Raw genomic sequence first — 16,719 nt, 5'->3', positions numbered from 1 at the left:
AACAGAATGCTGTTTTGTAACTGTTGTGTTGAGCAGTATCTCATTTCATGTCAGTGTGGGAAGATTTTTGTGACCCTGGGCACAAAGCCTGGCAGTCGCTGTGTTGGCTTTCCCCTCAGGGGGGGTGGCATCCTAGAATCTCTGGAGACTACCCTGTCACCCCAGCTCTTGGGTCCTTCCACACACCTTGCACACGCAAAGGCAGAAGGCCTGGCTGTGGACCGCTGTCCCCAGGTGCCTCTTCCACCAGCACTGACTTGCTGAGGGGAAGAGTGGTTTAGAAGAAAGCCTTCAGTTTTGACTAGGGAGCTTTCTGGGACAAGGAGGAAGCATTAAAACTATTGGCACAGAGTGTGGTGTCTCCTCGGAGCTGAAGCTGACACTGGGCTTTGCTGCCTGGCGTTGGCTGTGTGGGGTCCCCCGCCGTGTCTCCCGCTGGCCCCTGTGGCCCCACTGTGTGTTTTCCGCCGTAGGGCCCACGGTGACGCGCAGCACTGCAGGAAGGCTCTGCACCGGGCCGTCCAGTGCACCAGCGACTACCCGGAGCACGTCTGCGAGGTGCTGCTCACCATGGAGAGGACGGAAGGTGTGGGCTTGGCGCGGCCTTGGGCGGGGGCTTGTCGCTAGACCAGTGTGGCCGCAGGGCTGTAGGCGTTTCGGGTCCACCCCTCCAGGGGCCTCTGCGATGAGACCATCACGCAGTGCTCGGCAGTGAGAGGGGAATCCCGCCGCCCTTCTTAGGCTCCAGGTGCAAAGGGACCCATGACGAGGCTTTAGCACAGGCCTCCCGGGGGACGGGGGGATGCTGTCACGTGCAGCTTCCCTGGACCCTCTCTTTCTGCTGGGTACCAGGAATGCTCTTCCCACCCCCGGTCCTGAGCAGCAGAACCGTCTCCGGACGTTGCCAAGGGCTCCCTTGGATCAGCAGAGCCTGTGTTCCAGCACAGCGCGGTGAGACCCATGGCGAGACTGCCCTCTGATCACGTGTGCCTCTGGTGAATTTCAGAGCCTCCATATACAGTTTCCATGGGCATTAGTCTGGATTTGGGGTACTATGAGTCACTTAGAACTGGAAATAGACACCTAAACAGCAGCATCAATAAGGAAAACACCTCAACATTTATCATCTGAGGAGCTCTTAATTAAAATCTTTTGATCTTAGTACAAATGTTTTGTACCTTTTGCATTAGAATGTTTTCAATAATCCGCCACGGAGAACTCGTAATAGAACCTAGTCTGGTTTTCAAGTCTTTTTTCTAAAAGAGAAGGGGTGATCTAAATAGACCTGTAAGAACTATTTGAGTTCTGAAACTTGAAACCTACACAAATGAATCTTAAAATGGAAAACCGATTCTCCAGTTGTTATTGTTTGATGGAAGAGATCTCTTCTGGAGGTGTGGGGAAATTAAGACAATTTTATATTTTTATATCCTTCAAAATCCAGAGAAGTGAAAGTCTGCTTCTCCTTCCTCTCAAGGTACTCTAGAAGACTGGGACATAGCTGTTCAGAAAACCGAAACTCGACTAGCTCGAGTTAATGAGCAGAGAATTAAGGTAATGATACTCTTGTTTCAAGTCTTTGAACTTCTGAAAGCTTTTTGTTTTAAATTTCTTATTGGAGTATAGTGGATTTAACAATTCTGATAGTGATTTTGACTGTGCTTGGTATGACTGTTCCTTGTTAAAACCTTTGGGGTCATCCTAAGAAGTGTATTTTACTCAATGTGTTAACTATGAGATGTTTGAATCAGTGTTTAAGACTATCTTTTTTTTTAGATTGGCTTAAAATGTTAGCCCCAGCAGTAAATACTTTAGGTAGTGGAATACTTAAAAGGTTATTGAAATAGACGAAGAAGATGAAAAAGGAGCCTGACTGATGTAGCCTAGTGGTTGGAACATGAGCACCCCCAGATGAATCAGGGCCCGTTTCATAGATGTTTTTCTTTTTACTGGTGGGTCATTCCTGGGGGTCGTGTGAGACATACCATAGACTTGAGCTGTAGCTCCTTAAGGCCTGAAAAGGTGGGACTCAGCCCCCCCCCCTTCCTGGTCTCTTGGGGGTGGCCGTCCTGCGGGTGCGCTCACCTCTGCTTTCACAAGTCAGTGGACTTTGTGTAACGGCCGCATCCAGTGACGCGTCGTATCCCGACCTTCCAGGCTGCGGAGAAGGAAGCAGCCCTGGCCCAGCAAGAGGAAGAAAAGGTTGAGCAACGGAAGAGGGCCCGGGCCGAGAAGAAAGCGTTGAAGAAGAAGAAAAAGACCAGAGGGGCGGACAAGCACAGAGCCGACGAGGACGATGAAAAGGAATGGGGTGATGATGAGGAAGGTAATGCCTGGCAAGAGTTTCATACTGGAACATCCTAGACCTCCAGACAGGGTACTGAACACAGAGAACTTTATTCTGGAACCGTTTGAGAATAAGGTCCTGGCAAGGCTTCCTTGGTGGCTCAGACCATAAAGAAGTTCCCTGTCAGTGTGGAAGGCGCAGGTTTGGTCCCTGGGTTGGGAAGATGCCCTGGAGAAGGAAATTGCAACCTCCTCCAGTATCTTGCCTGGAGAAACCCCATGGACAGAGGAGCCTGGCGGGCTACAGTCCATGGGGTTGCAGGGAGTGGGACACAGCAGAGCGAGCGACACAGACGAAGTGCCAGCGCCTTCCCGGTCGCTGCCTCCCCACGTGGTGCCGCCCGCCTCCCCTGCTTGGCTCCCAGGCCTGCGCCAGGTGCCACCCCTGCCGGCACCCACCTGGGCTCCGTTCCCTGATGTGCCTGACCCCACCGTCCTCTTCCTGAGTGGTGCCTGCCTTCCTCCCTGCCTTCTGCACCAAGGGCGGGCTTTTCTGTACCCTCAGGCCCTGGCGCCCAGCTGACCCCTGCCCTGCACCTGCACCCCTCCTTCCCCTCACTTGACTCCCACCAGGCAGTTTGACTTGTAGAGTTTTCCACCCTGTGTTTCTGTACCCCTGCCATTTCATGTGTGGGCAGGTGTGGGTCAGATTTATTTCAGCAAAGTCGGTCAAGGTAGAGTGGTCTCTAGACGCTAAAGGAGGCTCACCGTTTTCCTAGTGCAGAACTTGCAGCCGGAGTAAAAAGTGATGGAGTCGTCGTTCGTTTCTTGGGGCCTTGAGACATGATTGTGGGTAGCTCACTGCCCTTTCGGGCTCTGGTGTTGCAGGGGAAGGCACAGGGGACCTGTGACCGCAGTGGCGTGTCCCGGGGACTCGGGCAGCTGAGGGTGAGAGCCGTGGTGGCGGCCGGGAAGGTACCAGGGGTCAGCGAAAGGGTTGCAGGAAGGGGTGAGGTGACCTCCTGTGGGGCGGTGCGCTGCACCTCGGCATCAGGGGGTGGCGAGTGAGTGTCCAGTGGGAGGACAGAGGCCGGCAGAGCGCAGGCTGGCCTGTTCTCTGCAGCCTCGGGCCCTGATCCTGCTAGGGGGCTGGGTGCTGGGGTCCGTGAGACAGGCCAGCCCGCCCACCAGCGCTCTGGAACGCAGAGTGCTTCAGGCAGACCCTATGTGGAGGCCAGTGGGGAACTGACAGAAAGGCCTGGAAGCAGGCGCCCACACTGGTCGGTTCAGTCCTGTCCCCCTGGCGGCAGTGGGGAGCGCGGGTTGGAGTAGTGTGTTGTTAAGCTCTGTGGAAGGACATGGGACAGTCATGAATGTGAGGAGAAGCTCGTGCTCTGTGCCACTTCCAGGGCGGCCCGGGGAGTATGCACTTCCGGGTCACCGAGGTGCTTGTTTACATGTGGCCCCTGGGCTCCATCCCCCTTTCTGTCCCGGGCTTTCCAGGAGGGGTCCTAGGGATTTGCTGGGACAGTGTAGAGACCCCCGACCTTGATATCTTGTATGGTTGAGCGTGGACGATGAGCATTTAGGATGTCACTTGCACCTGAGTTGTCTCCTCCCCCGGATGTCACTGGGGCGTGGAAAGGAGTGGGATGTGCTGGGAGGGTCGGGAGAGACCTGGCAGAGGGTGGGGGGCATGCACCCCGGCATCCACAGGGGTCCCGGCTTCTGGTGGGGAGAGCTGTCTCCCTGCTGGGCGCGCCCCGGCTCCAGCACCAGGAGACCGTTACCTAATCGTTCTCTCCCGTGACAACCTGCAGAGCAGCCCTCCAAGCGCAGGAGGGTGGAGAATAGCGTTCTTCCTGCCGGGGAAGCGGAGCCTGGCTCCGAAGCTGATCTTTCTGGGAGCATCGCCCCCGTGGCTGCGGAGCCCCCCTCGGAGCCGAAGGAGGTGCGGGTGGGCGCCCGGCGGAGGGACGTGCCCAAGGTGCCGCACGACAGCAGCAAGGACGGCGTCACCGTCTTTGTCAGCAACCTGCCCTACGGGCTGGGGGAGCCAGCCGCCACGCTCCGGCCGCTCTTCGAGGCCTGCGGGGACGTGGTCGAGGTGCGCCCCATCTTCAGTAACCGCGGCGACTTCCGCGGCTACTGCTACGTGGAGTTCAGAGAGGAGGCGGCGGCCCTGCAGGCGCTGCAGCTGGACCGCCAGAGCGTCGAGGGCCGGCCCATGTTCGTCTCCCCCTGTGTGGACAAGAGCAAAAACCCCGACTTCAAGGTTGGTTTGGGGGGTAAGCCCGCCTTTCCGTAGGGTTGCGGTGGGACAGACTAAATGATCTTTCCTGCCGCGTCTCGTATTTAGAATCTGAGTGGAATGTTTGTTAAGAGTGAAATGCCTGAGTGAACTGGGTGCATTCTGAGCTGGTTCGCTGAGGTCTCTGCGCCAGGCTGGGTCACTCAGCTGCTGGTGTTGACAGCTGATGGTAACAGTAGGCACGTGTAATAGCTCCTCGCCATGGGATGGTCAGGAGTGACGGGGCCGCACCCAGCGTCTGGTGTGTGACCCTCCGACCCTCACCCAGACTCGGAGAATGGCGGCCTTCATTCTGGCAGTTTTCCAGGGGAGGGAGTGAAGGCTTCGAGAAGTGAGGGACTTGCCCAGGGCGAGTGAGCAGTTCTTCGCGCCCAGAGCCGGCTCTGGCCCGGCCTGTGGATGAGGCCTGCCCCTGCGGTGTGGGGAGCTGGGCCGGGCCCAGGGTGTGAGTCCTCTCCCTCCCCCGCAGGTGTTCAGGTACAGCACTGCCCTGGAGAAGCACAAGCTGTTCGTGTCGGGCCTGCCCTTCTCCTGCACCAAAGAGGAGCTCGAGGAGATCTGCAAAGCCCACGGCACCGTGAAGGACATCCGGCTGGTCACCAACCGGGCCGGCAAACCCAAGGTCGGTGTCTGAGCCTGGAGCTCGGGCGAGCCTCTGTTCAGATTGCTTGGTTCTAGGGTGGTTTCTGGTTTGTCTAAGAAACAGACAAGAAGGTAACAAGGATAGGTGCACGAGGCTCTTTCTGTTTGGAGTCAGGTTCACTTGTGTGTGGATCACTTACTGAAAAGGAAAAGGTGTTGCAGGAACAACCACTACGAATCAGCAGGGGCTCCAGTGCGGGTCCGGGCCTTGGGGCCTTGGGGCGAGGTGCCCGCCTCTGCGGCCTCCTCGCTCCTGCCTGGACCCCTCTTCATGCGGCCTCCGGCTTCTCCCTGAATCCCTGCCCTGGTGTCCCCCTTGGCATGTCCCCCCCTGGTTCCTCAGCCTCCTGTGAAATCCTTGACCACGTTTTGAGTGGTTGTTTAAGAAGAGTTTGGTTTGAGAGGCCCCTTCACGTTTGTCCAGGTTAATTGAGAGCTGACGAATACATGGGCAGCCCAGAGGCACAGGACATCGGGGCAGGGAAACGCGAGGGAGGGGCTCTCTGAACCTGCCCGGGGGCCTGCGTGGGGAGCCGCGTCCTGGCTTGCAGCGCTGACCTGGCCAGGCCTTACCCACCCTCAGGGCCTGGCCTACGTGGAGTACGAGAACGAATCCCAGGCGTCGCAGGCCGTCCTGAAGATGGACGGCATGACCATCAGAGAGAACGTCATCAAGGTGGCCATCAGCAACCCGCCGCAGAGGAAGGTTCCGGAGAAGCCGGAGGCAAGGAAGGCCCCGGGGAGCGCCCTGCTGCCGCGGCAGGTCTACGGGGCGTAAGTGTCATGCGCGCTGGTGCCGCCTGGTCGCGGGGGCCCCATGGTGACCCTGTTTCCCTCCAGGGCAGTGAGTTAGGCAGAGGGTCGGGCCTGCCTGCTCCGTCCCGGGGCAGGGGTTCCCCAGCAAGTCCACGCCGAGGGCCAGCCCAGAAGTGGGCCATCCCTTGTGTTCACTGGTTTATATCGGTGGTTTATTTTAGTTTTAAAAAGTTTTTTTAAAGACGGTGGTCACTCTGAAGTCCTGTTTGACAGGTGGATCCCCGTGTGTGGGACCCGAACCTGACAGCCGGGTGTTCGCCACCTATAACCCTGGCAGAGGTGTGTTCTCAGCCCATGGGCACGAGGCGGCGAGGTTGCAAGGTTGTCTGGTGAGGTCTGTGCGGTCACAGCCGTTCTGTCCACACTACGTGTGACAGTGTTGCACAGGGGTGGCCCTGGCCAAAAGTTGTGGAAAAGGCGGAGTTTGTTACAGTCACTTTCACCTGATAGCGAGGCAGGGAGCTCAGGGCTGTCTCAGCCTTCTTGCCTGTTGCTTTCCACCTTTTGTGTTGGGGTGGTCCAGGACCGGCCTGGCTCACCTCACCAGTTGTCGCTTTGGGAGGCCCATGCACTGTTTGCTCTTCCAGGCGGGGGAAGGGGAGGACCCAGCTCTCTCTGCTGCCTCGCGCCCTGCAGCGCCCCAGCGCCCCCAGCGCCCAGGCTGAGAACGGGCCTGCCACCCTGCCGGCAGGCACCACCCCGGCCACCAGCGAGGCTCCCAAGATGTCCAATGCCGACTTCGCCAAGTTGCTTCTGAGAAAGTGAGTGGGACAGTGCGAGAAGGGAGATGCCTTACTTCACGCTGGCCGGGAAGATGCCCGGTGCCCAGCGGGGCCCTGACCGTGCAGGGGCGCGGCCACACGCTTCCTCTGGTTTAGGCAGGACTGGGAAAGTTGCGAGTGCTCCCTCATATTGAGGGCAAGAGGACGAAAACCATCACTCCACAGGCTGGGTGCAGGGTGTAGTTTCCTGAGATACTTGTGTGTCTTGAAAGAGTTGAGAAACAAGTGAAACTCGCACACACTGTTCTGAGGCCCACCTGTCCAGTATTTTTGGCCAACTCTGGTCCCTTTTTATAAGACACTTCCTACACCCTGCACATGTGCCCGTCACTCTTTTAATTTTTAAAAGACAAAATGGCAGATGCTAGTAATTCACCAGAACGGCCTATTTTAGTAAAGGGGTGGGGAGGGGACGTCACTTAAAAATCTGATGGAGTTTTGTTCACGGGGCTGTGCGTTTTTATATTATGTATTTGTAAATGACTTGTCAACCCATTGTTTTGTTTCCTCAAAGCAAAATATTTGTGACATTTGTTTTGTGTAGGAACTTTGTGCGCCATCTGCTATGGACCATTTTCTTTGCCTAGTGACTAGTGAACTGTGTTCTTTGTCTAAATACTGAGTTTCAGCCCTTTGGTTTTGTTTAAACACCATGTCAAGTGCAAACTTAAATTCTCTCCATTTAGCTTTGTTTATTAAACTGAAGTTCTCTTAAAAACTTCTTGCAGAAAGGTACTCAGATGTGTGTTCAAATATGTATTTTGAAATGGGTGTACCTTGCTTTACCTGATAGATGTGTAAATAGACCTTTTGTAAGTCAGATCCGGTTGTTTTGCTTTAAACCATTTCAGTTGTAACACCTCCAGTTTACAGCAGTTCGGCGCTTACAGCTTTTCTACCCCTCATCTTTTATCCAGCATTTATTCCTTTGAAAATGATGTTGCCAGTTCAGTAGGGAAAACTGATTTTATAAAGGCATTCTGGGGGAAAATATTGGAATTCTTTCCTTTGTGGTGGAAAATTGGCTCATTTATCTGTTTTTAAAGGTTTTAGGCATCAGTCAGGCTTTACTGTACTTTCTAGTGTAACATTTTTAATGGACCATTTGAAACAGGTAAGTAAGTAGACAGAATAGTACTCTAAAGCCCACACGCCTGCCATCGAGCTTCAGCCTTGCTCAGCTGGTCTTCATCTCCACCTCTCCCCTGTACCCCCTGGGTCCCGCAGGGGGACCCAGACATCACAGCGCCCCCACTATTGCAGCACCTGTCTCTACAGACTTAAAGACCGTGGTTTTATCGTTATTTCTAGAAACGTGAGTAACGGTAATGTCAGCCATCCAGACAAACTGCCAATTTCCTATTGTTTCTTAGTAACCCTTTTAATCTGTAGGTTCTCTGTACCTCATCTTTTGCACAGAATGCTTGTTAGGTGTTTTTGAATTCAGGCAGCAGCTTTGAAGCTGTCGGAAGAGCCAGTGTTCTCTGGGGGTGGCAGGCCATCCGCTCCCCTGCAGAGGCCTGTTCTGTGGGTGAGAGGCTGTGGGTCAGGTGGGGACCAAGGGGCCGTGAACCTCTGCTTCTCAATCCAGGTCGCGGGGTGCTCGTTACCGGTGGCGTTCTCTCGCTGCTCCAGTCCTCTGCCCTCACTGCATCCTCAGGTGTGCACAGAGCTCCTTATAGAGGTGGGCCTGTCAGGCTTGAGCAGGACCCCATTTAGATGTTGACTGTTCCAGAAATAGATTTTCAGGAACTCAGGAGTGGGTTTGTGTTGTCCCTGGCTTGGGGGGAGTGGGTTTGGGGGTGGAGGGGGAACTGATGGTGAATAGATACATGAAAAACCATTCCAGTTATTTCAGTCTTAGTGCAGGGTCAGTGGTTCATCCCCGTTAGCATAACCAACCAGTTCTGTCTCACTTTCTTGTGACATTACCGTCTTGGGTCTGTCTGCTTTTTTTCTCACAACAATACAGGGCTAAAGTTCTGAAAGAGTCCCTCCTTCATCCCTAGGACAGATGGGAACATCTCTTGAGGAAGGTAGCAAAGTCTCAGGCATTTATGTAACAAAATACTTTATTAGTAGTTTGTTAAAATAATACCGTTCAAATATAGCTAAAGTGCAAATTTCTCCCTCTAGTACAAAGCCAGCCCTTCAGTCAGGCTTCCTTGGTGTGCTTACAAAAAGCAAAACGGTAGAAGAGTTAAGGTTTAAGAAATATCTTATGGCATACAAATACAAAAATACTTCGTATCAAGGCTTGAATAACTCACTTGGGGCCATTGCATACATCGTTTCACTTCTCTTTTAGAGAACTACCCTGCTTGTTACACAGTTAAGTAACTGTAGAAACACTTACTACATCAGAAGAGGGTCCTCCTTACCATCAGGATCTGAACTGTCTCTTCACACAGCACTCGGTGGGCGTTCACCCTCGTTCAGACACCGACAGTCCAGTGCTGGATGTCACCGGCTCGGTCCCCGGAAAGGGGCTCGATGGTGTCCAGCCTCTGGACTGAACAGCGGCAGTGGTGTTGGCACCTGTGCCAGGTAATGATTGAGAAAACTCTGCCTCCATAACGACAGTTTGGGTGTGTTACATGTAACGTTTCACATCTATGCTGCTGCCCCCAAGGGGACAGGGGCCATGGGGCAGGTAAGTGGATGAGAGGGATGCATCCTGGCTGTGGTCGAGGGTGTTTCTTGGTTCCTACAGAGCGGCATCCTAACTCATCACAAACGCTTGTCTGGCACTGACTTGGCATCTGTCTTCTCCGATGTGTCCTAACACTTGACTTGGAGCAGGATTTAACTGTCGGGTGACAAACTCAGAGAAACTTTAGACTAAGACATATGGTCTGAATTGCTGCAAATATGAGAAACATCAATAGAAACCAGGCTAGCCACACCCCTGTTCTTAATTAGAAAAAGTCTCGATGCGGAAAAACAGCCATATCTGGTACCAGAGGTTTGGAAACTGTGGCTCAAAGCATGTTCCTTGGACTAAGCAAGGTGTCTAACTAGATACATGGTGAATGCTCACTTCCTGTCTCAGAAATCTGCTCTAGCAGTAAGATTAGTCACAACACTAATCTCTTTGTAGGGGTGCCAACACCTGTAAGAAAGCAAGCTTTCAATCCTTTCTCAGAGCTGCAGCCAGGTCCTCCTCAGCCGTGCTGACGTCCCAGGGAGGCACAGACCCTCTCAGCTGGTTCCAGAAAGTGCTGGAAGGAGTTACTCCTCCAGGGCTCAGCCCACACTCCTCACCTTAGTGCAAATTTTGCTCCAGAACTTGTGTTCTAGTTACACGAGCACGGATGCCCCCGAAGCCACTAGGACTACCCCAGGGGCCAGGGCCACCAGCAGACACCACACGTGTGCCAGCTCAAAGGGAAATAAATAACTTGGCTCAGTTATAAGTTATCTTGGGGACAAGGCGTAATAATTTAGTTTTCTTCTTTAAAGAGACATTTGGAGGTCACGAATGTTTTCAGTTCCTTCCCCATCTACTCCTGCTCTGGGAGACGACTAGGTTTCTAGAAATGTGGAGTTTTTTTCCCTCTGCTGGGACATCCCTTGCCACCAAGGAGGGATTTATAGCGTTAGGGCTTCACCGGCAGCGTCTCCTTGAACCCAGAGTGGTTGGGTCTGGCCTCTGGCAGTGCCACCGGGTACTCCGTGGTGGCGAAGAGCAGAGTGTCCAGGGTGGTCTCCGTGCACTTGGCGATGAAGCGGATGAAGGGCCTCACGTCGCCCTCGTTGGCGACCTCCAGCACGTGGTAGTACTCGGACCGCTGCTCCTTGCGGATGGTGATGGGCGGGTAGCCTGCCTGCATGAGGATGAGGTTCATGAGCAGGCGTGAGGTCCTGCCGTTGCCGTCGATGAAGGGGTGGATGTAGACGAGCTTGTAGTGGGCCAGGGCCGCAAACTCCACCGGGTGCAGGTTCATGGCGTCCTCCGAGTTGAACCACTGGATGAACTCCTGCATCTGCTTCTCTACCTCCTGTGGTGGGGGCGGGATGTGGTGGCCCACTAGCACCTGCGTGGTGCGGAAGCGGCCAGCCTCCACGGGGTCCACGTAGCCCAGCACCCGCCGGTGGACCTCCAGCACGTCGCTGATGCTGACGGAGCCCACGCGGGACAGCAGGGTCGTGTTGACGTACGTCATGGCTGCGTGCATGCCGATGACTTCGTTCTGCTCCTCCAGGCTCTTCCCCGGCACCGCGTAGCGTGTCTCCAGGATGTGCCTGATCTCTGAGAGGGTGAGGGTGTTGCCCTCGATGGCCACCGTGTGGTAGATGTGGTGGTAGTACGTCTCCTCCATCACCCGGCGCAGCGCGGAGTTGCCCTTGGGGATGGACATGACCTTCTTCACTTTGCTGTCAATGATGCTGAAGAAGCGCTGGTCGATCTCCTCCACCAGCGGCAGCGTGCGGTCGCGGTTGACCAGCGCCTTCTCATGGTGGGGCGCGATGGTCAGCGCGCGGGTGTACAGGTAGTCCGCCTGGATGATGTCCTTGTCCTCCTCCGAGAAGATGCCGAACTCGTTGAGCGTGTCCACGAAGCCCGGGTCCATCTTGAGGGCGTGCAGGAAGAGCTTGTGGGCCTTCTGCCGCTTGCCCTGCCGTTTCATTTCCAGGGCCTGGTTCAGAGCTGCTTTGGCCTCCAACTTGCCGGCTAGGAAACAGCCAGAGGCACAGAGCAGGCAGAGGATGTTAGGGGGCCCGTCACCTGGGCTGTCTCCCCCACAGCCTCAGGGCCCCCTCCAGCCAGGCTGTACCTGCCTTCCGTGTGCCTGTCGGTGCAGACAGGTTTGTTCCCTGCAGCCCCGTGGGGCCCTGGGCTGGTCACTGTCCACTCAGACCCCGAGCCACTCTCTACTGTGCGGGCATCAGCTGGGTGCCCTGGCCCCTTCTGAGCGGTCGTGTTCCTGGATGGCCACAGCTCCCATCAGGCAGCCCTCCCCTACAGCTGCTCCAGCTCGCAGCCACTCTAGTGACTTCTGGAGGTGCAGGTCCCTTCTCCCTGCATCCACCCTGCCCCTTTAGACCCTGAGTGTGACGGGTTCCCCACTGCTGCTAGGCCCTGGGGACCTCCTCATCCCTGGACCTTTTGACCTAATGGTTTTCAACCAGACCCTCCATTACACCTGGCCCTTTTCTGCCGCCCTCCCACCTTCAGTGCCAGCCACACCTCCTGGGTGGCTTTTAGTTCAAGGGTGCGGCGCCCTCCTACCCTTTTCACCTGAATCACTCTCCCGTCATACCTTCTCCCTCAGGTCTCTCCGCAGGCGTCCCCTCCTTCAGGGAGCCTTCCTGGCATGCTCCCTTGGCTCCCTCTGCTCCATAGCACCACCCCTGTCTTGGCCACCTATTACCTTGTGTAGCTGGGAGCTCGGGGCGACCACGTGCCCTGCATACAGGACATAGCAGGCCCTCTGAACACCTGTGGGATCAATGATCGTTGAGGAGAGATGGCCAGTCTTACCTGGAGAGGCCTTGGTCTTGACCCCCAGCAGCGCTGCACCCCTGGAGGTGAGACTGAGCTCCGTGGACGGCCTGGTGCACTTGGTGATGGCGGGCTGCGCCCGCTCCAGCTTGCTCCTAAGCAGGTAGAAGCCCTTGAGCACAGTCAGACAGTGTTCTTCCACCGTCCCCAGTGGCAGCAGCAGGGCCAGCAGGGAGCCCAGCACCATGCTCAGCAGCATCGCCCACAGGAAGCGGCCCCAGACTGAGACCCACTTTGGTTCAGTCACTGCCATCACCGAAGCCATTGGCGTGAGTGTCATCTGGGCCCAGAGGCAGGCCCCTTGCACACATCCACAGGGGCCTGGGAGACAGCAGGACCTGCAGGAGGTGAAGCAGGGGAACGACACCTTCAGGACACAGGTCTGGCTTCAGCAGAGTCTCAGAGACCTTCCCCCTCACCCCCACGCCTCTTAACTGATGACCAGGGGTGGGGGCGAGGCAAAGACGGGTGCCATGTCCAGGGTGGTGCGACTGCAAAGGAGCACTGCTGCAGCTCGACACTTACTAAACACCTGCTGTGTGCCAGGCCCTGTGCTGAACCCTGGTGGCAGCCTCTCCTGTGGTCTTCAAGCAGAAGCCCGGCTCTGCAGCTGACACAGGTTCAGGGAAGTGAAGGCCCTTGCCCAGAGGCACTCGGACAGCAAGTGACGGCCTTGGGACCTGAGTGCGGAACCCATGGCTCTAGTCTCCCCACTTAGGCACAAATCTCTGTGGCCTCAGACCCGAAACTGGGTGTTCTGGATACACAAGACACGTGTCCAACAGCTAAGGCAGTTCTGAGGCTGGTCTGAGAAGTACATCTGTTTGGGGGCCTGATTTATTGCCACCTGGCAACCACCTCCCCCTGCCCTGGCCGTGATATCACCCACAATATTGTTTCCTGCCCTGGCCTGTCCAGCAGGCATCTGGCCTAGAGTTTGGGCAGTCTAGAGCATCTTAAGAGGAACTCAGGCTGTGGGTCTGAGGCGTGATTGCCCTCTACGACAGTGAGCAGGTGCTTGGGGCTGGCAGTGGGAGTGGAGTCCAGTCTGCAAGCACCACCATGCCAACAATAAGCATTTATTAGGCAACTATGGTGTGCTGGGTACTGAGCTGAGTACCAGCTGTGCCTTATCTCCCCCCTCATCATCCCACGGAGGTAAGCCGCCCCAGGCGTTAACTTTTCAGCTGAGGAAAACTAACACACTAAGTCAACATCCAGACGACCCACAAGAAGTAAACAGGCATCAGGAACGAATCCCCAGTGCGTCTGTGTCTAGAGTACCTAGGTCTTCCCCACCACCTTAACTCACAACCAGGGCCCAAGCACCAACTCCTGGGACTAGACCAAGACCCAGAACTGATGACGTTTCAGGGGGAGCCTGGCTGGTCGATACAGAACATCTGAAGAGGCTTGGTACGAACTCTAATGGGGAGGTACAGAAGAAGGTGCGGGTCACTGCTCCGTCTAGTTGGTCGGGGCTCTCCGGCACGGCTGCAGCTTGCCAGGGAGGAAGTGTGTTCCTGGGAGGCACGAATCTCAATGCTCACTAGCTAGGGAGAGGGAAACTGAGGACCCGAGAGGACACTGAACTAAGGTCATCCTGGGGACCCTCCCCTTTCCGAACCCCACCCAGGGTCCACTGCCCCGCTGCACCCTTCCCCGCCCACCCCCTCCTCACCTCGCGCCGCTGCCGGGCCCTGTTGCCACCTTCTCAGCGCTCGCAGTCGCGGCTGGCTGCCGGCTCCCCGGACCTCCGCCGCCGGCCCTGGCCCCGCCCTCGGCGGCTCGCCATTGGTCGGTCCGCCAGCCTCTTCGCAGCGGATTGGCTTCCTCAACTTGTCGGCGTCTCGCACTTCCGGGTTCCCGCGTCGGCCTCCGCTTTCCCGGGAAAGACGCGCCGTGGGCCGCTCCCATTGGCTGACTCCTGTATCGATCTCGTGCTCGAAAGGGCCAATAAGCAATAGGGAGGGCGGGGCCAGGGCGACCAGCGGGAGCCCTGGGCACGGGGAAAACCCCCACCTAGGCGGCTTCGGGGCCTTCTGGGTAGCGACAGGGAAACGAGGTGCCGAATGCCTTTCCATTAGGCCCAGGGGAGGGTGAGAGGGGGCCCTGGGAAGGAGGGTACCTCAGTTTCTGTAGGTGTAAAATGAGGAGGCTGATGGTTTAAACCTGTGTCTGACTTCCGAGCCCGCATTCACAGCCGGGTCTCTGCTACCAGGCCTGCCGGCTTCTCTCTCTCACCTTCTTTTCCTAAGTTTTAAATTTACATACTCTTGCGAAGAGCCAGCCTGGTTCTCCTGCCTCCCGGTGTGGACAAAGAATGTTGCTGCCATTCCGGTAAGCAACAGACTGTGGCCCTCCCACAAGCCATCACCCAGCTGCCCAGAGGGTGTGTCCTGAGGGGAATTCAGGATGGAGAAAAATAGAATAGGGGGCCTAGTTCAGATGCAATCAAAAGAATAATTTCAATGAGCCTTCATTCCTCCATCTTCTCATATCTAGGAGAGCACTAGAATCATTAACTTGAGATGTCTGGTTTTGTGATTAACGGTCATGTTTGGATGTTCAACTGCATCTCTCCCCCACCCCAGCCTCCACATGGCCCCAGCCAAAACTCATCCTAGCTCCTCCTCCCTTACCTGCTTGGAACAGATCTTCAGAGCTGAGAGACTGTGTATTGGACCATATAGTCCTCAGTAATGTGCCCGAATAAAACAACTTTGAGCTTGTATGCTGTTTTTTTTTTCTTCAGTTGACAGAAGTTTTCCTTGAAGCAGAGAGCCAAAACCTCCATCTTAATTCGCAAATATTGACATTAAACATGCAGGACGCATCCAGAAATGCTAAGCTCTAAGTACATGAGATTAAAAAAAAAGTTAACCACTACAGATTCTGAAGTCAGAGAGACCTGGGCTTCAATTCAGACTTTGTCACCTCCACTCTGTGTCCTTGGGCAAGTCTCAGTCCCCCCATTTTACAAATGGGGGCTAACAGCCTGCCTCACTTTTGCCCTGAAGTCTGGGATTTGCAGAAGCCCTGACACCAAATCAAGTTCCTCTTATCTCATGCATGGCATGCCAAAATGCTGAGAAGCTGAGGTTTACGACAAAGAGGATTTATTCAAAAGGTAGCTAAGTGAGGAGACAGGATAACAAATCTAAGATCCTTCTCTCTGAAAGCCAGGGGCTCAGGGTATTTACTTGAGTTTCTCTTGTGTTTCCCTTGTGGCTCAGCTGGTAAAGAAACTGCCCACAATGCGGGAGACCTGGGTTCAGTCCCTGGGTTGGGAAGATCCCCTAGAAAAGGGATAAGGCTACCCACTCCAGTATTCTGGCCTAGAGAATTCCATGGACTGTATAGCTGATGGGGTTGCAAACACTGAGCGGCTTTTTTAACAGAAGGGAAAGGGGTAAGGCACAACTTTTGAAAGAATGATGTAGCCCAAGGACACAAGATAAACCAATTAGAATCAAGTGGGACCAAGATGGCAGACAAGACTAGACCTTGATCCTCAATCAGCAAGTGAAATGACACACCCAGAGGTGCCATGACAGTTCCAAGGCACTGTCAAAAGACCAAGAAGTGGGCGGTGGCCCAAATCCTGGAAATCTCCATCCCTTCCCAAAATAGTTGGAATAATCCTCCCATCATTAGCATATGAAATTACCCGGCCTATAAAAACTAACCATGCGACATTTTGCACTGTACTCGCCCTTTGCGATGACCCATGATCTATCTGTGGAGTGTGCTGACCTCTGCTGCTGCTAACTTGCTTCATTCGTGTCTGACTCTGTGCGACCCCACAGACAGCAGCGCACCAGGCTCCCCCGTCCCTGGGATTCTCTAGGCAAGAACACTGGAGTGGGTTGCCATTTCCTTCTCCAATGCATGAAACTGAAAAGTGAAAATGAAGTCACTCAGGCGTGTCCGACTCTTCTCGACCCCATGGACTGCAGCCTACCAGGCTCCTCCATCCATGGGATTGTCCAGGCAAGAGTACTGGAGTGGGTTGCCATTGCCTTCTCAATATATCTACTACTTACCTATCATTTTGTCTCTCACTGAATTCTTTCTGTGATGAGAAATCAAGAACCTGAGCTTCATTAGGTCCTGAAACCAGGTACCATGGGTTTTGGTTGGGTTTAAGTCCCAGCCATGTGGGTTCAAGTTACAGGCAGGGTTTTGGCTGGATTTGAGTCCCAAATATTGTTTCCTTGGGCCCCAAAATCACTGCAGATGGTGACTGCAGCCATGAAATTAAAAGATGCTTGCTCCTTGGAAGAACAGTTATGATCTAGATAGCATATTAAAAAACAGAGACATTACTTTGTCAACAAAGGCCCGTCTAGTCAAAGCTATGGTTTTTCCAATAG

General features: G+C 54.8%; 2 protein-coding genes across 3 annotated transcripts in view; one reads left to right on the top strand and one right to left on the bottom strand.

Annotated features, from left to right (window-relative positions):
* The window catches only part of SART3 (spliceosome associated factor 3, U4/U6 recycling protein), a 39,371-nt gene extending 31,816 nt beyond the window's left edge, over positions 1–7,555 (top strand). For both annotated transcript variants that reach the window (XM_065904292.1, XM_065904291.1), the window contains exons 13-19: positions 474–586; positions 1,478–1,554; positions 2,158–2,326; positions 4,107–4,561; positions 5,067–5,219; positions 5,823–6,013; positions 6,643–7,555. In XM_065904292.1, the coding sequence (XP_065760364.1) occupies positions 474–586; positions 1,478–1,554; positions 2,158–2,326; positions 4,107–4,561; positions 5,067–5,219; positions 5,823–6,013; positions 6,643–6,820 (1,336 nt within the window). In that variant the 3' untranslated portion in view covers positions 6,821–7,555. The remainder of the gene's footprint in view (positions 1–473; positions 587–1,477; positions 1,555–2,157; positions 2,327–4,106; positions 4,562–5,066; positions 5,220–5,822; positions 6,014–6,642) is intronic.
* Positions 7,556–8,912: 1,357 nt separating this feature from the next.
* On the bottom strand, positions 8,913–14,105 carry FICD (FIC domain protein adenylyltransferase). The gene is made up of 3 exons (XM_065904105.1): positions 14,025–14,105; positions 12,323–12,681; positions 8,913–11,512 (listed from the first exon to the last, which is right to left on the bottom strand). The coding sequence occupies exons 2-3, from the start codon at positions 12,621–12,623 to the stop codon at positions 10,437–10,439; spliced, it is 1,377 nt and encodes a 458-aa protein (XP_065760177.1). The 5' UTR covers positions 12,624–12,681; positions 14,025–14,105; the 3' UTR covers positions 8,913–10,436.
* Positions 14,106–16,719: the final 2,614 nt, after the last annotated feature.

The sequence above is a fragment of the Muntiacus reevesi genome, chromosome 13 (genome assembly GCF_963930625.1).
Source record: "Muntiacus reevesi chromosome 13, mMunRee1.1, whole genome shotgun sequence".
In the NCBI taxonomy this organism is placed as follows: domain Eukaryota; kingdom Metazoa; phylum Chordata; class Mammalia; order Artiodactyla; family Cervidae; genus Muntiacus; species Muntiacus reevesi.
The sequence above is the reverse complement of the archived record's forward strand: the minus strand, read 5'-3'. Positions and strand labels throughout refer to the sequence as shown.